The 24696-nt window shown below is 35.5% G+C and overlaps 1 protein-coding gene across 1 annotated transcript; it reads right to left on the bottom strand.

Annotated features, from left to right (window-relative positions):
• Positions 1–634: 634 nt before the first annotated feature.
• LOC130880444 (speckle-type POZ protein-like) lies at positions 635–1816 on the bottom strand. The gene has a single exon (XM_057779472.1). It carries the CDS (start codon positions 1690–1692, stop codon positions 694–696), a length of 999 nt encoding a protein of 332 aa, XP_057635455.1. The 5' UTR covers positions 1693–1816; the 3' UTR covers positions 635–693.
• Between the last annotated feature and the right edge of the window lie 22880 nt (positions 1817–24696).

Below are 24696 nucleotides of genomic sequence, written 5' to 3'. Positions count from 1 at the left end.
CACTTTTCATAAGAGGATAAAAGGATGGGCTCTGTATTTGCAAACGGTAAGTGTGAACGAGAGAGCTCTGCTGATACTTGCATGGTAGTAAGGAGTTTTCACAAATATCCAAGGTTTAGCACAGCTGGAAGGACTAAAATTTGCTTCTTTCAACATAAATACTACTGGAATTCACAAACTGATTTCTGAAAAAAAATTTTTTTCTTCTTTCTTTTTCCCTTCTCTTAAAACTAAATGTCCATTTTGTTTTCCTTTTTGCTCCAGGCACCTGACGATTTGTTCTGCTCAGTCAGATGCAGGCAGGTTTCTCCAAAGTACCATTGCCGGGATGTGCTTGGGGCCAGCACCTAAACTGAATCCCAGGGTCAACTTGGTCAGGCCAAAGAGAACACGGTGACATGGCAACAGGGTTTTCATTAGGTTGAGCAGCCCCGAGTCCTGGGCCCTTCCCTCCCCCCCACCCGTTCCCTAAGTTATTTAGTGCTGTTTTAAAGTCTGGGTCATGGTACAGTCTTTCCCCTGACACAGAGAAAAAGCTCCACAGATTGCGCCGTCTACCTGGTGATCAGTGGCAGCAACGATGGCTGCTGCTTTTGGAAAATAAATGGAGTCTTAGGATCTTAGGATTGCTTCAGGCGTTTGCGTGGGGGCCCCAGGAAAGGGCATTGTGCTGAAGCCAGAGAGCGGTATGCTTCAGCCACTAAGTGGGGATGTGATACCACCATTGACTTCCATCCAGAGATCTCCAAGACCTCTGTGGAGGTCAGCCAGGATGAGAATTTCTGCAGCGTTCTCCACGGAGAGGTTACTGCAGAGGGCATCCTCACACATGACCTTCAAACGCTCCAGGGCATACTTGTCAGCAGCTGCCAGCAAATCATCAGCCATTTTCTCAAGGTTTGGCGCCTTCCCTGTGTAGATGAAGCACACCATTTCCTTAAAGACATCAGGTTCCACATCATTGATTTCGACCCGATTCTTTTTGCTCTCCTCCATTTCGTGTTCAAACATGGCACTGAAAACCGGAGACCGAGCTGCTAGGATAGCCTTGTGAGCCTGGAATTCTTGGCCAGCCACACACAAGCAGCAATCTGTGAACCGGTAATTCTCCCATAGTCCTCCTAACTCATCCGCCAGCCGGCACTCAGGAACCTTCACCATGTTCATGGTGTTCTGTCCAAAAATATTGACGGAATCTTGTACTACACTCACCTCGCAGAAGAGGGTGAGCTTGTCATCAGGGAGAAGCCCATTGACCTCGTCCAAAAGAAAGTCTCTACGAATAAATTTTTTGAATCCCCAGTATTTGCCTTGCACGAACCTATAAGCTCGCTGACTCTCCATAGCTTTGGTTTCTTCTCCCTTGTCATTCAGGATGGAGAACTTGAACTTCGCCCGAAATTCACTCTTTGGACAGCTAACCAATAACAGGTAAAGTGACAGGTAATCTTTGCTTTCTTCATCTAACCCTTTTGGGTTTACTCGCAAACACCATTTCAGTTTATCATTGGCTCCTGATGAAAAAGATGAACTTTTTATGACTTCACCCATTTCCTCCCGGCAAAAACTAAAGTTATTGATGGTCCACATGTAGGAGAATTTCACTACCTTGATCTGTGAATAGCACCAGCTCTCAGCCACGGGACCACTCGACATTTCGGCCGTAGGTGGAGGACTTGGAACCCTTGACATCGCCAGTTTGAAGGTTAAACTGAGTTTTCAAAGTCAGGGGGCAGAGATTTCTGGTTTTTCTTCACCCTGAGAACGGCGGCGACAGCTGCTGGTCCCTGTCCCCCTGCGTTCGCCTCATACTGCCTGCAACATCCGGGACCTGCGGGACCGCCGATACACAAATACACACTCTCGGAGAGCGCACACACACACAAACACACACACACACACACACATACACACCGACACACACCGGCCCGGGCGTCCAATGCATGCACTCTTATAATGCCTTTGGTTAGATAGACTCTGTGACAGGTATTTTATAAATGCTGAATATATTTTGTGTTGAGAGAGTAAGTTTCTTCTCTGGTCATGGGGAAAATGTCACTTAGTGGTTATAAAAATTTCACTCTTACCATCTTCAGCTTTCCTACTTTTATTTTGATAAGAAAAGTTTTGATTCTGTACAAACAAGCCTTACAATGTTAATGTGAAAGTGTATTGCTCAGTTCTTCTCTTTTTCTTCTTCAGGAATTATCTATCACAGAGATTCATTTTCTGTGTCCAATTCTTCCACAACAAACATTTTAGTTATTATTTTTCAGAAGAGTTAAATTTGGTATTCAGAAGAATTAAATATATTATTCACAATTTTAATGTTAGTTTTTAATTATACTCATCAATTTATGCTCATTATGATTATAAAATTGTTATTTTCTTCCTACATTTTTACATTCCTTTCTGTTATAGTTCAAACATGAAACACTGTCATTTTTCTCCTAATAAGTTCATATAGTTGGGACTATCAGTCACAGTTAAAATATATATTTAGCTCAATTTCTAGCAAGATTACTGTCATCATATTCTCAGTGAGTAATGCAATCACTGGCACATACATGCTCATTAAATTTCTTTAATTAAAAGACAATAGTAAAATAAGCCTCAGATTTTTAAGACATAGATGACTTTCTCTTAAGTTGGAAAAATCAAAGAAGTTCTGAAGTTCTTTTCTGCAAGAAAAGTTGCTGGTAGGGGATAATGGTGTTGTGAAACATCTCCTGTCGCTGATCCAGGCAAGATATGGAAACCAGAAAATAAATATAATCAACAGCTGATGTATAAACATTGGCCTTTGTCATCTGATGAAGGAGTGTTACAACTGCCTCTAACTCTCATTCAAAATATCAGCTGGAGGTTACTCTGGATCCTAAATATTGTTCAGTTCTTTCTTGGTTATTTATTGGCTTCAGATATTCTGAGTGGGACAGGTAATTTATTTTTGATTTGACTGGATATTAGGTGATAGGAAAGAATAGAAAACGCAAAGTAAACTACGTTTAGTGGTATTTTAAAGAACATTTCTCTTTCTGGTGACCCTTATTCTACCCAATGTCCACTAGGATAGCAATGTGAATGATATTAAATTTTACAGATACTTACCATGAAATATGGTATTTTGGGATGCTTAATAAAACAACAAAAAATTCACATCCTAAAAATCCTAAGTTATAACTTAAAGGCATATTAAAACTTTTAAGCATAACTGTTTGCAGACTGCTTTACTTCTTCCTCAAGAGCTTCTGCTTGTCTTTTTATGACAGCTGATATTTAAGTTTTCCATGTGTTTCACAGTCATTTATAATCCTGACACCAAAGGCATTAGGCAATAGAAGAGACGATAAGGCAAAGAATTTCTGTCTTTTTACCACCCCTTGTCATTTTATTGTAGAGAGAGTAGTCACTGTTGTAATTGTATTTCAAATTAAAATTCTAGAGATGAAATTTATGGAAAAAGAATGAATGAAAGATGAGACATTTCATATTTTTGAACATACAAGTAACAGTAATATATATATATGAAACACATAAGAGAAGTTTAAATAAACATTAGTTATATTAAATCTAAAAATGGCAAGTTGAAAGACCAAACCCATGATTGTTCAATTAAAGCAGGCCTTTTTCTCCAAAAAGAAATAAATTTTAAAATGTAAAACCTATAGGCAAATGGGGAAGTCTGTGAGCAAGAATAATGGTCTTTCCCAAGAAATAGCCTCCAACTGGCTATCCAATACAAAGTAAGAAGCCCTGATGTTATAGCATATAGGTAACATTATACACATTAGAAAAGAAAAAAAGAAATTTATGTTTGTAGGAATATATAATGTCTATAACTACATTAATATAGTATTAATATATAATTATATTAATGTATAGTATAAATGAATGTATAGTATATATAGTATATAGATTCATGTATTTGTATGTATTTGCTCTGTGTGTGTGTATGTGTAAAACAAAAATTAAAGAAAAAAGCCATGAAATTGAGAGAGCAAGATGAGTGCATAGGAAGGGGTGCAGAGAGGACAGTAGGGATTATATAATTATAATAGCAAAAATAAAAGAAATAATATAGAGTGACATAGTGCCTTGGGTAAAGGAAAGAAAGGCTTGAGATAGCCGGTCATTCTAATGTGCTATGCTCTCAAGGTAGGCACTAGGCTCACATCAGACAATCAAGGCCACCAACTCTAGGGATCTGATCCTGAGAAAGCACTTCCTCCCCTCCTGAGATTGTATAGAACTGAGTATCATCACCCAAATGAATGAGGGAGCAATGCATATAAACAAGTAAAGAAACAGGGTAGTTACTTTGTTGGGAGTAAAAACATTTTGTCATTTGTAAGTTGCAGATTTGGACCCTAAGCAATTATTTAGAGTACTATTATTAAAGGATGATGGCACACCCTTGATAAAAGATGGAAGAGTTACTAAGTGTAAAAGGCAGTATCATTGGAGAACCACAAAACCTGAGTTGCTGTAAGCAGAAGAAAATATTTGAAGATCCAAGGATATACTAATATTTCCACTCCTAGTATAACGGCAACCAATTACTTATCTGTTTTCCTATGAAATCGGTTTTGTTAATTTTTGTCACAATCTGAAGCAGGTTTGAGTAAGATCTAGAAACAAGACTTATTTATTTGTAACTATGAAATTAGTGTGGTTCTTTTCTCTTTTTTGCATATTGGTAACTTTTGATTACTTTGATCAATTAAAACTTAAACATGTCCTCCAGAACAAATAAGAACTACTCATTGTCACCTGAGATCACTGATGGTTATTAAATTATATTAATACTTTATCCAAAATATGCACTATAGTATTATTTTATTATATAATGTAATAAGTGTAATGAGAATGAATAGATTTTATTCTATAGCTACTTTATCCAAATAATGTGACCTCACATGTTTCTTACTGTTTTTAAAATTTTTAGTTAAGATCATTTTATTTTTAAACACTCACAGGAAATCAGTAAGCCAAATACAATTCATTTACATTTTTACATCCAAACATATATGCTTTGTATTGATTTGTTCTCTTCTGCATTTTCTCATAACAGAATTTCATTTTTCATGGATGAATTTTCTTGTTACTGATTAAAAATGCAATTATAAACTGATCTTAGTGATGCATGTATTTAATTCCTGAATTTTGGGAGGCAGATGTGCCTTGGTGCGTTCCAGGACATCCTGGTCTACATAGTGAGTTTGGGGCAAGCCAGAGTTACATAGTGAGACTAATTCAGAAAAAAAGTAATAAAACATAACAGTTCTTTATATAAAGCATGGCTTTGATTACTCGTTATTAGTAATATATTTAAATTAAGTAAAAATTTGAATAACTGTATGCTTATATGATATTAACAAGAATAAAAATATACATATGTACTAAATTACAGAAAGAACTTTACTTGAGATTAAAAATTCATCCTTAAAATCTTGAAAATCAATTCATCATAATAATAAATTTGGATGACACATAAATAATCGCTGAAATCACACCTGGTAGTTAACAGATACTTTTGAAGGTACTTTTGAAATAATTAACAATAAGGATAAATAATCAAAAAATAAAAATTAGTTTTACTATAAGCCAACTTCCCAACCATTATCATATTTGCCAGGTTATTCTTAGGACTTTCTCCAGACCAAGTAATTAGATTTCTAAGGAGTTTCTATTAGTAACTGATTTTAATACTTTATACTATTAAAAAAAAAACAAAAGCAAAAGCAGAGAGGGGGAAAGAAGAGGGGGAGAAGAGAGGAAGATTTTCTGAGTAAATGAAAAGGGAATAAAAATAAAATTATATGTAAATTAAGAAAATATTACTTTGACTTTAGAGATGACATAACTTCTAAATTGTGGAGTGATTTTTTAAGCACCTGGGACCTGGGATGGCTTCAGTAGCCCTTTCAGGGATTTCATTTCACAAACCCCAGGGACAAAGGCCATGAACTAAGAGAAAGCTAACGTTCTTCTCTTTTAGCCTTTGCATTTTGCTGAAGCTGCTTAAATACTCAAGAATCAAAAGAAGGATGACATGGATTTTCTTTTGTAGGGAGGGATGGCTTAAGAGGAACCTTGAATGGGACTTAGCAGCCTTGTGTCAAGGCCACAGAACAGGCATCACTAATTATTTATATCCTGCTGTTAAACATGAAACAGACTTCGCTGGCCTCACACCAGCTGCAGTCGCGCCACATGTGCGGCACCGTGAACTTTATGTGGAAGCTCTCCTGAAGAGCTTGCTGGGGCAAGGGGCACTACAAGCAGGTAGAATCATTGTCAGAAGAGCCTTCTGAAGAGGCCTGGTGCACAGGCAGTAATTAATGCAGGTGGTATTTTAGACAAGGGCGCTAATGAGCTTTGATATGCATGCAGGTGAGGGAGTGCTGAATCAGTAGAGCCATTAATGAACCTATGACAGCCTAATTAGCTACAATTTAAAATCTATGGAATCTAATCAGAGGAGCTGAACACTGCTGCAAATCTGTGTATGAATGAGTCTTTCTAAATACTCCAATCTGTTGCTTAGCCACTGATTGATAGTAATTACTTTTTTTCCCTCTATTGTGTATAGGAAAATGCCCAATTTTGCTCTGATAGGGGAGGACACAACATTGAAGTTAAATGCCTAAGATGTTTTAGCTGCTTAAGTCCAATCAGTAAATGTTTAAAAAAATTCAACACAAAATTAATTTTCAACTCTGAATATAGATGATTTAAAATATATTACCAACTTTTTTATATATTGAGTTGGTAAAGATAGTATAGCTGTTAATTGACTCCAAAAGCATCCCTGGGGAGTAAGCAAAGGTGCTGTAGCATATAAATACATAAAATACATGTATTAATCCACGATATTTAAAAAGGTTTTATTTATGCTGGTTATCAGAAATAACAGGGCAGTACAGGTCTACTGAATACATAGGTTAACACAATCTATTAAACATTTTTTTTCCAAATGCCTGAACAGAATACTCCATCTGGAAATGAGACAGGTTTTATGAAGGTGTGTGGGGATCCTATTTTGTAGTGCCATTTGATAATAACTGACGCATAAAAGGTACAAGCAGTTTTTCTCCTTTGACATTTCACCTTTATACAGCACAATTCATCTGAGAATCTTAAAGAACTCTGTAGGTTATGATTTATACAGTCTTATAACACCTCTGCAAGACAGGTCACTATGTCTATCCTCTTTTTACGGTCAGCTCAACTGAGCTCCATTTGTTGAAGGTCACAAGGGAGTCCCTGGAAGAACTATAAAAAGAAAAGTCAAAAGCACAGAGTGCATGTCCATACCTTTCCTGGTTGATAAATGGTACAGTTTACGATTCTGACTTTTAACAAAAATAAAATGAAATCAAACTTATGCATCTACGTATCTAATTTTTGGACATAAATAGAAAAACCATCCCTGTGAAATGCAAACACTTGAATTGTGAGTTATTTTTAAAAGGTGGTGCTTAGTGTTTGACCAGTTATGTGCAATACATTGGTTTAAAATCAAGTGAAATGAAGTACAGCATCTCTTTACTGCTGTCAGAAGAAATCTTTAAAAAGAGTTTGTTTCAGACTAAGACTGAAACTTAAAGATGAAAATAGAAAAATCTTTTGTAGACAGATTGCGAAAATAAGAAATGAAAAGAGCAAGCACAGAAGGAAGGGAGAAAGGGATTACGGAAAGAACTGAGGGAAGGAGAAAGACAGAAAGGAAGTAAGGGGGTGAGAAAGAAAAGATGGAAGGATGAAAGGGGAAATTGGTGGGAGTCAGAGTGGAAGGGATGTGCAAAAAAGAATGCGGAGCTCCTGTAAATATGGCTACTAAATGAATATGAATTTATGAAGGAAGCTACTAAATGGAGGCTGCAGACAGAGAAAGATCTACAGATCCTTAAATGTATTATTTAATGAAAGCATTTGCTATCAAGAGAAAAACAAGAATGCAGACAACCTAGAATATATACAAAAATATTTTAGTTTACCTGTTAGAATGTCTGTATATGCTCTTTACTATTTAATGTGTGTTCCCCAGGGGCGATTTCAAGAAGTCTGATTTTTAAAGCATAGTCTCTTACCTATTATATAATAATTTTTTTCAAATTTGGTATTATTCTTTCATCTTGGCATTTCTGATAAGAACAAGTGTAGCATTTGAACTTACTTGTTTAATATAAGATCTGTTCTCTATACAAGGATAACATACCAATCAGAGTTTTTGATCTAGGACATTGATAAGAGGTTACTATGCCCACTCGGATCATTGACCCAGTGTTGCAGTTATTCCAGGAGCTCTGCAACCCTGTGGGGGAAGGAGACCAGATGAACTTGAAAGTAAATGTTTTAAACTGTTTAGCCAAAGTAAGGGAGTTCTTAATTAAGGGTCACTTTCAGGCGTGCTTTGCTATTTTCTCCTTGGCAGATTTATTGATTCCATTAAGAATGTAATTCCATTATACCAAACATTATGTATTAGCTTTAAAAATCCCACCTATAATGTATTAATTTTTAAAGTTATTTCTTGTATTTTTTGAGATTATAATATAATCACATAATTCTCACTTTGATTTACTCCTTCTAAACTCTCTTATACATTCCTCTTTGGTCTCTTTCAAATTCATGATTATATATATATATATATGTATATATATATGTATGTATATGTGTGTGTGTAATATGTGTGTGTGCTTATATAAATTCACATATATATGCATTCCTAAATATATAAATTAAACCTATTCAGTTTGTATACACACTCTTTTTTGAGGTTAATAATTCTCAAAACAATAGTTTTTCAAAGTCTTTCTCATTAATAATGTCTAAAAAGTATCCATTTTCTTTTCTAAAAATCTGGGAAAGTGCTATAAAATTCATGCACATTGTTGTATAAAACATAATATAAAACACAATTTTATAAAACAGACATATTAATCAAATTTTATCATAGTTTGTCTACAGGTTCCTCTCCTGTTTGCATACAATTTTCTGTAATATAAAAATCAAACCAATCTAACTTGAATTAAATTTTTATTGATTTAAAAGTAATATAATAATGATGTGTTTAAATTGATTAGCTATTTTTTGGATAAACTATATGTATTAATAAAAGTGATCATATGTGTAAAACCATTCTTGATGTTAATTCATTGAATAACTAATTGATATATCAGAATCAGAATATTGTTTAAAATATTGTAAGTACATACATACATTACTCTCTATAATTTTGATTTTACAACAAAACTAAATATGAATAGGTATAAATAATTATTTTCACATATAATTTTAATTATAGCTATATGGTTTCAATTTATAATAATAAATATTTAAAATGTACCTATATCTAATGTGTTATTCTAATATATTATTGTTTAGCTTGTTCTTAACAAATATATGTCTTTATTTAAAACATAATGAAGTAATTTTTGCAAATAAATGAGGTAAGAGTCTATGCTGAAGACACAGGATATAAAGGAGGTAAACTAATTGTTTTAGATCAGGATTCTTTAATTAAAATAATTGACATATACACTAGAAATGTGTCTCTTTTAATACTCTAGACTATTAGTCCAAAGTCACGGAGTCAGTATGAATGTTGGGTCCTTGTTAATGGCTTTCTTCTTTCTCATCTCCTGATGTTATCAATTCCAATGCCAGTGAGCATCGTCACCTCCTTTAACTCTGTCCGTTCACCAAAGCCTTCTAAACTCTACCATTAGGGACCAGTATGAATGTTAGAGGAGTACTCTATAGTCCATGCCAATACTTCACAATGGTAACATAGGGAATGTGGAGATGACTCAGTGTGAATGAGCATTTGCTCTGTAAGTACAGGGAATTGAGTTCAAATCTCAGTACCTACAAGAAAAAGCCTTGTATAGTTGTGTGTGCCTGTAACATCAACTTTGACAGGTGGAACCCAAGAGTTATTGGTCAGCTGAAAGAGCAAACATCCAATCTCGTGGGAGAAACTTGTCTTAAGACATTGAGATAGAATGATACAGTAGATACCTGATATTCTGTCTGGACTTGATATGTACATGGCCACAGACTCCTGTGCATACACCACGCATAATATACAACACATTCACGCAACCATACTTTACATAAAAATAAGCATATAGTAGTAGATTTTAAGACTAATGAAAATTATGTTAAGATCATAAAATTAAGATCATAATACTTAGCTCATGTCTAAAAATACTCCTTTGTTTTGAAATAGATTAAGAAGTTTTATTTCCATTTTTATATACTGGGAACTTAACAAAAATATAAATCTCATAGTCTAAAACATCATAAAATTAAGAATAAAAATAGAAAATTGAATATTGCTACCTATAATTAATAGTCCTTATTATTTAAATTTTACTGTTTTACCATTAAGAAATTCTTTTTTCTGATTTAATTTTCAGTGATATTTTGAATTTCAGAAAAATAGTTAAGAAATTGAGGCAGTAAAATATCCAGCTATCCCATGCAAATTAAAATTTGCAAAATGATAAAGCTGTAGAACTCAACAGTTCAAAACATGTGCTGCTCTTTCAAAGGATCTGAGTTCACTTCTATCTCCTACTCTTGGGAAATCTGCTGGCCCTCTTTTCCACGGTTAACCACATGTATATATTCGTACACACTCTCTAAGAAACATGTAATTAAAAATAACAAAAGGAAATCTTTAAAACATTAACAATCAATGTAGCAATGTTACTTGTTTCATATATTTTCTTTAACACACATGTAATTAAAAATAACTAAAGGAGATCTTTAAAACATTAGCAATCAAGGTAATAATATTACTTGTTTGAAATAAATGTGATTAAGTCAAAAGTAAGAGAAGAAAACACTATCAAAAGAAACAATATTAGATATAGAGTGAAAATGAAAGGTGGATAATAACATAGAAAACAAGCCGGGCGGTGGTGGCGCACGCCTTTAATCCCAGCACTCGGGAGGCAGAGGCAGGCGGATCTCTGTGAGTTCGAGACCAGCCTGGTCTACAAGAGCTAGTTCCAGGATAGGCTCCAAAACCACAGAGAAACCCTGTCTCGAAAAACCAAAAAAAAAAAAAAAAAAATTACATAGAAAACAAAACAGTATCTATCATCCTGTCGTCTCTATTGTTGAGGCACATTATAAATGTTTATTGTCTGTTTTGAACAGTGATTCATGCTTTCAAATACATTAAATATCAAAATATGTAAAATGGCATACTTTAAGCAAACAATGAGCATTTTTATGGCATGTGCTTTGTGAGTAGAACAGGTTTCTAAATCTATAATTTTGACACATAGGACTGTAAAGTTATTTTGTTGGTGTTTTAATAAATAAAGCTTACATGAAGATCAGAGTGTGGAGCTATGACAGGGAGTGGTGGCACAAATGTTTAATCCCAGGACTCAGTAGACAGAGGCAGAGGGATCTCTGTTAGATCAAGACCACCCTGGACTACATGAGATTGAATCTGTCTAAAAGAGAAACAGAGCTCACATAAAGCTTATCCCAGAACTTGGAATTCCACACCTTTAATATTGCACTAGAGAAGTGGAGAAAGGAGTGATATGGCTGAGTGGAGAGAGAAATATAAGGTAAAAAGAGATAGGAGCTCAGTGCAGTATGAGGTGCAATCTGAGCAATACCATCTGAGGACAGGATTGCCCTTTTAGTTTGAGGATTCAGTAGAGGAAAAAGGAGGTCTCTATAGTGACTGGCTGTTCTGCTTCTCTGATTTCTCTGCTTTCACCCTCTGATATCTGCCTCTGGGTTTTATTTAGACTTCATTGCACCATAGATCTATCTAGGAAAATGAAATGCTTTCTTACTTTACTACTACTCAATAACAGATGCTCTTATTTTCCAATAATTGCACTTGTCAAAACTTCAATAAAAGGCATGAAAGAAAAGTGTGAATGTCAAGCCTCCTATTCTAACATGAAGTCAAAAGAATTTTAAAGTCTTCATCAGTTAAAGAAGTAATAATTTCAGTGACAAAATCAAAATAAAAATGGTGAAATACATTCATTTACAAAAAGTAAATTGCTTACATGAAAATTTTATATCCTATTATCTAATTTTAAAATTTGGACATTGTGAAAATTTAGTAGGCTGGGGTAGAGCTCAGAGAAACTGCAATCAAATTCCTAGCACTATGTAAGATGTTATATGCTGCAGCAGTCAGTAACCCAAATGGGAGAGGTAGGGGGCCAAAGATAGTTTCTAGGATGTCAGTTCAGCTAAAAGAGTGAGCTCCACTAAGCTTTCTAATTTTGTGAGGTCCATTAAGTTTTCCAATTTGGGGGAGTACAGGTTTTCAAAATACAATCTAATGATTCTCTGGATTTCCTCTGTGTCTGTTGTTATGTCTCCCTTTTCATTTCTAATTTTGTTAATTTGGATGTTCTCTCTCTGCCTTTTGTTTAGTTTGGATAAAGTTTTGTGTGCAGTGATATTGGCTCACTACTCTCCTTTGTGTATAAGCAAGGGCAAGGACAATACATCTCATGTTCATGCTAGCTTTTCTCATTCCTCATGATCCTTCTTGAAGTGAGGATCAAGAATGAACTAACCTTGTAGTGCTTTTGTTTTGTTATGGATATTTGAGACAGGCTCTCCTTGGGTATCCCTGACCATCCCAGAACTTACTGCGCAAAACAGATAGGCAAATCTCTTGCTTCAGATTCCTACAATTGCAGTCCCATATGACCAACATCAGTTTTGTGTTACGAATTCTAAGAAAATTTGATTCTATAAAGGCTTCAATTCAAAGTGCTTTGTCATATATCACTTGTTTTCTCAATTCTTATAATTTAAAATAGATGTGTTTATATTCATAAGGAGACATTTGTTGAAAGCAAAAACTGAGGAATTAAAGTCACATTTCTAAGACAAAGTGGATAAAAACTGGCCATGGATATCAACTAAATACTTGACCAAGTTTTTCTGTCTTTACAGGAGCTTGTTAACATCCCCATTTTTCTTAAATAGAGTTGATTATTCAAGTGAAACAAACACCCAGTTGATTTTACTAACAAATAATGTCATCTTAATTTACTGGTGAATGCCATGGGAAAGTATACCTAAAATTTTCAGTTGATTCAGCATTCTAACATGAACTATCAATCTGTATACCAGACTTAGAGAAAATATGCTGAAAAAAAAAGCATTTCTTCCAAATTACTGAGGTGAGCTATCATAGACATCAAACAAAATTTGATTAGACATAACTAAGTTTTTAAAGCCTCAGCACCTTTGCCTAACTAAAAAAACAAAAACAAAAAACAAAACAAACAAACAAAAAAACAAAACAGGAAGCTCAGGACATGCCAGACTGCTGCTATATGGGCTTTCTTTCCTTTTTTTATTTTTGCTTTGCTTGGATGTGAAGATATTCTGTGAGTGAGTGTCTCATACTGAGGAGTCAGCACTGCTGCCACCGTTGGAAGAGCTATATTGAGCACTTTATTATGCTCATCTGAAAAGCAGAATCAGTGATTATGAACAACTTACAGGACAGCTGAAAGCACTTAAATCATTTACTTGTAATACTCCCAAGATCTTAAAATGCTCCAATATATAAAACACATTCAGACGCTGCAGCTCTTTTACACTCAGACAGCCCTTTGGAATCTGTGGGAGCTTTTAATTTCATCCCTTTTCTCCCTATTCTGTTGAAAGACAAAAGTTTCTACAAGTAGACAGTTTCCTGTCTTTCTCTTGAACTAGAGGTTTAAACTCATAGACTTTTAAATGCAGGCAAAACAAGCAGCATTTAGCAGAAGATTTTCCTCTATTGATACTGCTTGTTCTGAATTTGGAAAGGCCCATCTCTGCAGAAGTTCTTGGGCAACATGTTCCAATTCTAATCAGGTCATTTATTAATGCTCTGATCAGGAAATTAATGATCAAGATTGACTTAGGTTCAGCACTGAAAAAGGAAGACATAATACCCTAATGTCCTTTAGCACTGCCCTGGTTAAAGGGCAGATAGAAGAGAAATGATTTGACTGCTAGCAAAAGTTTCCAGGATCAGATGGTGAAAGAGTACCTAATTTATAAGGCTCCCATACCTTAGCACAACTAATGCCATGATGGAAGTAACATTCAGGCTTTGGAAAACAACTCATAGATGGCAAGTCCAGCCAAAATAAGATCAGAGACCTGAGATATCAAAGTACATATTTCTACAAGTCCCTAATGTACTAACCTTGCTTTTTGGTTTCTGTAGTTCCACTTCTGGATAACTATTTATGTTTGTAAACTGAGATATATCTACCTAGGATATGTTTTTTTGTGTGTGCTTAAAATCCCACTCTGAGAAAGATTTGGGATTGTATAAGATCCTAAACACCCAGCGTAGTTGCTGGCATGTTAATAAACACTTTGTATTGGCTTGAACCCAATAGAAATACCAAATTGTCTTCTAACATATATACTTCAGAACATTTCCTTGACTGAGGCAGCATATATAAGATCTGTGCAAATTCAAGGCAGACAAAATCTGAACACTGGAGGGGAGGTATGTAAAAAGTCCCACTACTGGCAAATTGGTAACTTCTGAGAGAGGAAGAATCAGGCTTTTCTTTAAGAGTATGGCTCCTTGTTATTTGATTATTCATTGAGTATATAACCACAAACTCAAGAGTATATGGATTAGTACAAATTGGACTTGGTAAGTTTATAAAAGAAAAAGGAGGAGGAAGAGAACAAAGAAGAAGAAAAAGACACAAAATTGGCTGGGAAGGAACTGTATGGAATTGTGAAATGGGGTAAATAATATCAAATGCATTACATGAAATTCTCATAGAACTAATAATAAATAAAAGAAGAACAAAATTACAGTATGACCACTGGTTTCCTTAAAAAATGCAGTAAATAAAAACAGATTCTCAAGAAAATGCTTTGTATTTTCAATATATTTCCCTAGGTTTGTCTTTTACTTTCTCTCAAATGATTATTTCAGGAATTCTACTAGATGATCAAAACTATATTCTCTATCCAGCACATTCTATATACCATCCATACATAAAAATACATTTAAACAGATACTTATTTTCAATCAGTAAATTAACCTTCATTTTGCCTTGGAGTATAGAAATATTACTTTATGATCTTGTCTTTATATTTCTAAAATTATTATCCTCAATACAATATATAGTTTTATCTTGATTTCAAATTAAGTGTTGTAATTTTTCTTCTCCAAAAACATCTTTCAAAAATTACTTATTAACCTATTTATTTTTCATAGTTTAACTTTGAAAAATCATAAATTGTAACAGTCTCATACCCAGCTTTGGATCAAAACACTTGAGTTAAGCCTTCCGAGCCCCTTGCCTCTATCTCCTGTGAATCTCACGATCTTCCCCTTCTAACCTTCCCCGCACCACTTGTGACTGTATCCCAGACTCCAGCTGCCTGTAATTCCTGTGTTTTCTCTCTGTTCCCTGCCACTCGCTGCAAGAGAACACATACTGCAGTCTTCCTTTCCTCTCAGTTGCCATTTCTTATGAATCCCACTGACCTTTTGCTGTTAGCCTCCCTTTCTCCTATGTTGCTTTATCCTAGCCCTCAACTTGGACTCACTACTAACACACAGACTATTTCTGCTGTGAAAGCAGGATGGGAAATCTTTAGATCTTCACTCTTCCTTTCTCTACATCCAACCCACTAGATGTATACCAAGTGCTAAAGCAAACACTGTGTGTTCATCTCTCTTCACTGTGCTCTTCCATTCCAAGGAGAAAAAAAATCATATCCTTGTTGAATACTCTTCTCTTCTTCTTCCTGCTATTCTCCTCATATCCCAAGCTATCCCTGTTCCTAAGTGTCAGCTCTCGATACCCGAGAATATAATTCACCTGAAACGTGGAATACCAAGCAGCTAAAACTTTCAGTTCCAACAATATTTACCTAGCAAGCATCACACAAGCATTACCCTCTCCAAAAACCCAGAGAAGAAACAGAAACCAAGGAACAAAACCCACAAATACAGAAATCAGCACACAGGCTATAATCAACCCATTCCAGAAGCATAAATGGTGGTGCAAAGACAGGAAATAACAGCCAGAGCAGTATGACTCTACTAAAGCTAGGGATTCTACCACAGCATGACCCAAATGTGCCAACATAGCTGAAGATCAAGAAAAAGAATTTAAAAACACCTGAATGATGATGATAGAGGAAATTAATGAATCCTTCAAAAATGCAAGGAAACACCAACAAGGTCTATAGGGAAATGAATAAAACTGCTCAAGACAATAAAATGTAAATAGAATCAATAAAAATCCAAACTGAAGGAATTCTGGAAATAAAAATTTGGGAAAAAAATGAAAACAGTAGCTACAGAGGTGGTCTCTAAAAACAGAACACAAAAGATGGAAGAGAGAATCTCAGACATTGTATATATGGTAAAAGAAATGTATACATCAGTCTAAAAACATTATATCTAAAAATTTCCTGACACAAAGCAAACAGGAAATCTAGGACATGATGAACCTAAGAATACTAGGGATAGAGGAAGGAGAAGAGGCCAGGTTAGAGGGCCTCAAATTGTTTTCAATAACAATCATGAAGGAATATTTTCTAACATGAAGAAAGCAATTCCTATAAAGGTAAAAGAAGTATACAGAACACCAAATAGATTTGACCAGAAAAGAAACTCCTGGTCACCTAAGAATCAAACAGTAAAAATATTAAAAGCTGTAAGGGAAGATGACCAAATAACAAATAATTGTAGACCAAATAAACATGCTACCAGACATCTCAATGGAGAACCTAAAAGCCAGATGGGTTTAGGGAGATAAGTTTCAGACTTCAATACACCAGCAATGCCAGTCCAAAGTACTATACCCATAAAATCACAATAGAAGAGTATTATAAGATATTCTGCAATCAAGTCAAATTTAAATCATACCTATCTCCAAACTCAGTCTTGAATAAAGTGCTAGAAAGAAAATTTCAAAATAAGGAGGTTAACTACATCCACAAAAGCACGGGGAATAAACAACTTCATACTGACTGGCAAATCCAAAATAATAGGGAAATACACACACACACAATCACCACTACCATCATCACCAAAATAATAGGAAAAAACAACAATGGGTCATTGATACCTCTAAATAGCAATGGTCTCAATTTCCCAATAAAAAGACACAGACTAACAAAATGAATGTAAAAATAGAATCCATTCCATTGCCGAGTACAAGAAATATATCTCATCATCAAGGATAGCATTACCTCATGGTAAAGGGTATGAAGAAATATTATAAGTAAATTGACTGAACAAGAAAGCTGATATACCCATTTTAATATCTAACAACATAGATATCAAATCAAATTCAATCAACAGAAATAGGAAAGGTAAGTAAATACCTTAATAAAATGAGAAAACAAACAATGTGATATTTCAGTTCTTAACATTTATGCCCCAAAACAAAGGAATCCAAGTTTGTAAAAGAAATGCTATTACATATTACATCATATATTGATTCTCTCACATTGGTAATGGGAAACTTCAATACCTGTCTTGCACATTTGGGTAGATCATTCAGACAAAAAATGAACAGAGAAATGTTAAACATAACAGATGCTATAAACCAAATAGACATAAGAGATATTTACAGGCTATTTCACTCAAACATAGAATAATACAATTTTTGAGAAAATCCCTTCAAAATTGACATCATATTGGATACAAAGTAAGTCTTATGGCTAGAAGAAGATTAAAATAACTCTTCCTATCTTATAAGACCACTATAAACTAAAGCTGGATAGCAGTAATAGAAACAAGAGAAATATTTCAAACTCATGAGAACTGAATAAGTCTGTAGAGAAGGAAAAAATAGGTCAAGACAGAAATAAAGAAAAAATAAAGATTTTAGAAGTCAATAAAAGTGAATACAGAGCATATCCAAATATATAGGAAAGAATGAAAACAATGTTAAGAAGATAGTTCATAACACTAAATGCCTTCATAAAAAAAGTTGAAGAGGTTGAACACTAGAAATTTAACAGCACACCTTAAAGATCTAGAGAAAAGAGAAGTAATCATACCCAAGAGTGCTAAATGTCAAGAAGTAATCAAACGTGGGGCTGAAATAGAAACATAGACAAAGTAAAGAATCAATGAAACAAGATTTTTTGAGAAAACTGACATGGTACACAACACTTATCCAAACTAACTAAAAGACAGAATAAGAATATTCAAATTAGAGATGAAATCAGAAATTAAAAAGGAACATAAATACAAAAGTAGGTGGAGTTTTTGTGCCCTTCTATCAGCTTTGTCCCACCAGTCAGCTCCATACTCAGCCAATAGCTTAGGTCTGTTGTTAATGAGCTCTTATATCTTAAATTAACCCATATTTTTTTTTACCTTTGCCATACCACATGGCAGTACCTTTGTTCATCATCGCTCATTCCTCTCTTGCTTCCTCTGCATCTGGCTGACAACTCGTGATGACACCACCCTCCTTCTTCCCAGTATCCTCTCTGCCATGAAAATTCTGCTTACACATTGATCATTCAGCTTTTTATTAAACCAAATTGAGTGTCAAATATTCACACTGTTCAAAAGGATTATAACAGCATAGACACTGAGGAAATCCAGAGAATCATAAGGACATATTGCATAAACCTATACTTCATCAAATTGGAGTTTCTAAAGGAAATGAACAAATTTCTTGATATATACCATTTACCAAAGTTGAGTCATGATCAGATAAACAGTTTACATGCCCTGTAATACCTAACAAAATGGAAGCTGGTATTAAGATCTACTAACCCAAAAAAGCCCAAAGTCAGAAGATTTTAGTGCAGAGTCCTAAGAAGAATTAATGCCAAAACTTCTTAAATTGTTTCACAAAACTGAAAAAGAAGGAACATTGCATAAATCATTTTATGAGGCCACTGTTATTCCATTCCCAATCTATATAAAGACTCAATAAAGAAGAAAATTTCCCTTTAACAGTTTCCCTTATGAACATGGAAGCTAAAATATTCAAGAAAATACTTGCAAAATAAATCCAAGAACATCAAAAAGATTCACCATGACCAAATAGGCTTCATCCCAGAGATGCAGTTTCTAACTCAGAAGCGGTCTCCAATTGATAGCCATTTGAAAAGAAAATATAGTTTCCTTCAATGAGGTCTCAGTGGGAAAACAAAGTAATCTTAAAGATAGGCTGCATGCCCTATGGTAGATGTCAGAAAATGAATTACAGGGCATATTTAGAAGTTCCTTGTCTCATAAGGTTCTATCATGCCTTTCCCTTATTTTACTATTATTTTTAATTTTATTCTCCTTTTCTGTTTCTGTGTCTCTGTCTCTGTCTCCCTCTCCCTCCAGATATATTTTTTTAATTTTTTTAAATTAAAAATTTCTGCCTCTTCTCTGCCTCCCTTTTCCTCCCCCTCCCCCCACTTTCCACTCCCCACTCCCCTCCCTCTCCAGTCCAAAGGGTTCCCTGCCCTGTGGACAGTCCAAGGTCCTCCCCCCTCCATCCAGGTCTAGGAAGGTGAGCATCCAAACAGGCTAGGCTCCCACAAAGCCAGTACATGCAATAGGGTCAAAACTCAGTGCCGTTGTTCTTGGATTTCAGCAGCCCTCATTGTCCACCATATTCAGTGAGTCCGATTTTATCCCATGCATTTTCAGTCCCAGTCCAGCTGGCCTTGGTGATCTCCTAATAGATCAGCCCCACTGTCTCAATGGGTGGGTGCCCCCCTTGTGGTCTTGACTTCCTTGCTCATGTTCTCCCTCCTTCTGTTCCTCATTTGGACCTTGGGAGCTCAGTCCATTGCTCCAATGTGGGTCTCTGTCTCTATCTCCATCCATCGCCAGATGAAGGTTCTATGGCGATATGCAAGATATTCATTAATATGGCTATAGGTTCGGGCCATTTCAGGCTCTCTCTCCTCAGCTGCCCAAGGACCTAGTTGGGTACATCTCTCTGAACTCCTGGGAACCCCTCTAGAGTCAAGGCTCTTGCAATAGCCAGAACCTGGAAACAACCGAGATGCCCTTCCACAGAAGAATGGATGAAGAAAGTGTGGAATATATACACATTAGAGTACTACTCCGAGGTAAAAAACAATGACTTCTTGAATTTTGCATGCAAATGGATGGAAATAGAAAACATTATCCTGAGTGAGGTAACCCAGACCCAAAAAGATGAACATGGGATGTACTCACTCATAATTGGTTTTTAGCCATAAATATAGGACAATGAGCCTATAATTCGCGATCTTAGAGAAGCTAAATAAGAAGGTGAACCCAAAGAAAAACATATAGTTATCCTCCTGGATATTGGAAGTAGTCAAGATTGCTGGGCAAAAATTTGGGAACTAGGGGGTGGGGTGGGATGGGGGAAAGGGGAGATGGGGAGAGAAAAGTAAGAAGGGGAAAATAGGGAGAACATGGGGGAATGGGATGGTTTGGATAATGGAAGGTTGGATATGGGAGCAGGGAAGTATATATCTTAATTAAGGGAGCCATTTTAGGGTTGGCAAGAGCCTCCAGATATATTATAGTCTCCAGCTTTGTGTTCTTATGGTATTCTGAGTCTGAGAATAAGTATGTCTATGCATCTTTTTTATCTATTTCATATATACATTGGTTTTTTGAGACAGGGTTTCTCTGTAGCTTTGGTGCCCGTCCCAGAACTAGCTCTTGTAGACCAGGCTGGTCTCGAACTCCCAGAGATCGCCTGCCTCCCAAGTGCTGGGATTAAAGGCGTGCGCCACCACCTTCCAGCCTCTTGTATATTTTCCTGGGTTCTTTATATTCTATTTGTTTTGTGTTCTTCTGATATATTGGATTTTGTTTTATCTTATCTTATTTTTATTTCTTAGAAGCATATTTGTTTCTAATAAAAGACAGAAATGGGGTGGATATGAATGGTAGGGAATGTGGGGAGGGACTGGGAGAAAAATCATAATCAGGGTATATATATATATGACAAAATCTATTTTCAATTAAAAGGTAAAAGGAAATCTCAAACCTTTAAAAGATTTAATATTTGCATTTTTAGTACTTTGTTTATATTTTCCATTTAATTTCTTCTTTCATGCTACATGTAAGTTTGTATTCAGAACTTACCCACTCAATGGTTCATTTATGTCACCATGAAAAATCGTGAATTCTTAGCCGGGCAGTGGTGGCGCACGCCTTTAATCCCAGCACTTGGGAGGCAGAGGCAGGCGGATCTCTGTGAGTTCGAGACCAGCCTGGTCTACAAGAGCTAGTTCCAGGACAGGCTCCAAAACCACAGAGAAACCCTGTCTCGAAAAACCAAAAAAAAAAAAAAAAAAAAAAAGAAAAATCGTGAATTCTTAACATATATAACATGGCAATACTACCTCAAAATCATAAACCTTTCAATACTCAAAAACATACTTTAAATAACAAAAGGTCAATAGTTTCATTGTTCTTTTAAAAGGACACACACAACTTAGCTCATTTGTGTTAAATTCTCAACGCAAGGGCTCTGTTCTTGTTTTGAATGACACTTTCCCAGTCATAAATAAAATCACTACCATAAAAAACAGAACATACAACAGAAAAATCATTAACCTAGAACTTGGCTTATGTTCCAGAGGCTGTAAGCCTAAGTTCCTTCCTCACGAGTTGCTCACTGTGTGCTACAATTGCAACACTGGGATCCCAACTCTTTTTACAAAATGAACAGTAATATTATACATATAAGTAATCATTTTTGGGAATGTTAAGTGTTTATGTTTATTTGACATATTTATAACATGAAAATAAATAAAACAAGTCAATGAGAAATTATCTTCAGTAAATAAAAATGTTGTTCTAATGTTAATGTTGTGACAATCTTTAATATTTAAATTCACAACACCTGTTAAATTTTGGTTTTAAAAATAAAAGATTGTTTTAAATTAAAAAAAAAAACATAAAAACACATAAAAAACCCAGCATTCTGTACAGACTATCTCCTGTCTCTATCTCCTTTTCCTTTTTTCTCCCAAGCTTTTCTCTCATCTCTCTTTCTCTCTCTCTCTGCCCCCCGCCATCTCTCCACACATACAGAAATACAGATTAATAAGTGCTTCATGAATTCTCTTTAATGTGTATCAGTGTCAACGTGAGTACATAAATAGTAATGTGGTGATATGCTACTAATTAAAAACTTTTTTTGACAAAAGGAGTAACAAATATTCTAATAAAATTGCCTTTTATAAATGTGCTTTTCCCACTTAGGAGTAGTTGCCTTGTATCCTTTTGCTGTGAAGAGATACTATAACCAAGGTAATTTTTACAAATGAAAGCATGCAATTGAAGTCTTGTTTACAGTTCAAGGGGTTAAGTCATTATCGTCATGATGACCAGCATTGCAGGGAGTGTGGTGACAATTATAGTGCTGGATTGTTTCCTGAGAGCTTCACATTTGGATCCTTAAGCAGCAGACAGAAAGACAGATATTGGACCTGGTTGGATGTTTTGAAAAATCAAAGGCCATGCCAAAGAACACACTTCCTTCAACAAGGTCTCAGGTACACCAAAAAGACCACTCATCCTAATCATTCTTATCTTTCTCAAATAGTGCCACTCCCTGGTGACTAACCATTCAAATATATGATTCCTGTAACTGGTCACATGGTTTTATTACATATTATCTTCCTCTTCTAATTTTTTTTTTAATTTCTTCCACTCTAGGCAAGATTCTCAGCAGGTCGTGGCTTTTTTTCCTGGAAGCATGACCTATAACTTGTTTCCTGAGAGTCAGTGCACTTTGTCATCCATCCTGGATAAGAAAATTTTAATTTCCCATTGACTTTAATCACAAGACATGGTAGCAACAAAAGAGACCCTAAAGGATCTTCTGCACCTCAGACATAATCATTCTTACCTTGACTATTGGAAACTGAAGAAGCAATTGAATTTTCCTTTTGCAATCTGCTACAATAACCCCTCCTATTACTACTGCTATCCTTATTTTAAGGGAATTAGAAGCCCAAACTGGGAAATCTAAGGTTTCAGTTCAATGTAATGTCTGTTGTGGATTCTGGAAGGAGTTCTCCCTTACTTTGCAACAAAATCTTCTAAGCCAAAAGAATTTAAGGTAATGGGAATAGAAAGCAAAAATTTTCCTAGAAGGTTACTAGGGGTGATAGTGAATGTAACTCCCCTTTCCTACCCTAAGATTCCTTGACCCATGTATCCTGACTATGGAAGAAACCATATCACATATTGGTCACTGATTCAAAGCATATACCACTTTTCCCTAGCTCTCCAAGCTGTTGTAGCCTACATGGTGATATAACTGTGTCATCAGAGAGCCATTCTAACTTTCTATAAGGTCAGGATGGTAGGAAAAATACTAAGACCAGTGATTCTATGACCATGAGCCCACTGTCAAATTTCTTGGGCTACCATGGTGGGAGATAATGTATTCTAGAAGTACAAAGATGGTGATTTTGGCAGAAGCACTACAAGCAGGAAAGCCAAACTCAAAACCAAAAAAATTAACTACTTTAATAAAAACAAAGCATTTCCTTTCCACAGAGCTTGTAATGCAATGTAGTGAACCTGTCATCAAGTTGCTGGTTGATCATCCCTGGGAATGGAAACCTATATCTGCAGCTCAATATTAGTCTCGGCTTTGGCATATCTGGCATTCAGAAGCTCAGAAGCAGCTTTAGCCAAATCACCCTGGTTAGTAGAATTCCATGTTGTTAATCCCATGCACAACCCCATTTCTGTCACACTAGTGACTTTGTTTATGGATCCATTAAGCAAGGATAAGAATGCCTGGGAAATGATACTGACAGTTCATGAAAAGGATCATGCTCTCTACATGATTACAGAACTCCTCCTCAGATAAAGTTACCATTTGATGAATACTTACATGACTCAAAATTATCTTCTCATTCTTTGTCTATTTTGAGAAATCTATCCACATACTCCTCCAGATGTCTTTCACCAATTCTGAAATCAAGCTCTTTCCATGTCTCTGACCATTCAACTAAACCATTCCTACAGCCTGTGAATCAGTGAACAATTACACATCTGACCATTTCTCCTTCCAAAAAAATGTAAGGTCATGTTTACTGCCTGAAGTTTTGCCCAATGTAAAGTTTTCCCTTCACTTATATAATTCAGAGTTGTTCCAGCAAGAGGTTAGAGGGCTGCCACTCTCAATTTCTCAGTGTTGCATGAATAAAGTACAAAATGATCAGTAAATCAGGCCCTGAATAAACTAAACATAGGAATCACCCCCTCCCATGAGGATATAGGTGGATACTTGGCATCAGATGGCATTTCAATGGGAGTAGAAATCATACGCATTTGGGTACCTACTTCATGTAACTTGCTTTTGCATTCAGGACCTGCTTGATAGCATGCCTGATTACATATATACCACTTCCATTTGATAAGGGACTGGTGCTATGTATGTCCTACTTTTTGACTTGTTGAGTCAGATAATACCCACCTCATGATGGACTTCTCAGATCTCATGGTAGCTTGGTAGCCCCTGCTTCAAACATACAGTTTCCAATAAGTCCCAATAGTAGACCAAGAGTTGTCTTTCATGGGAAGAATAGTTATCTAGAGATGATTGTTAGACCCGTGGTAATAATTTTCTAAGTTCTTCTTTTTGATTCACCTATAAATCTAAAAAAATCTCTAAAAAGCATCCCTTTTTGCCACTGACAGCT

This window comes from Chionomys nivalis, chromosome 1 (genome assembly GCF_950005125.1).
Source record: "Chionomys nivalis chromosome 1, mChiNiv1.1, whole genome shotgun sequence".
Classification (NCBI taxonomy): Eukaryota; Metazoa; Chordata; class Mammalia; order Rodentia; family Cricetidae; genus Chionomys; species Chionomys nivalis.
This window is presented reverse-complemented; position numbering and strand designations above follow the sequence as displayed.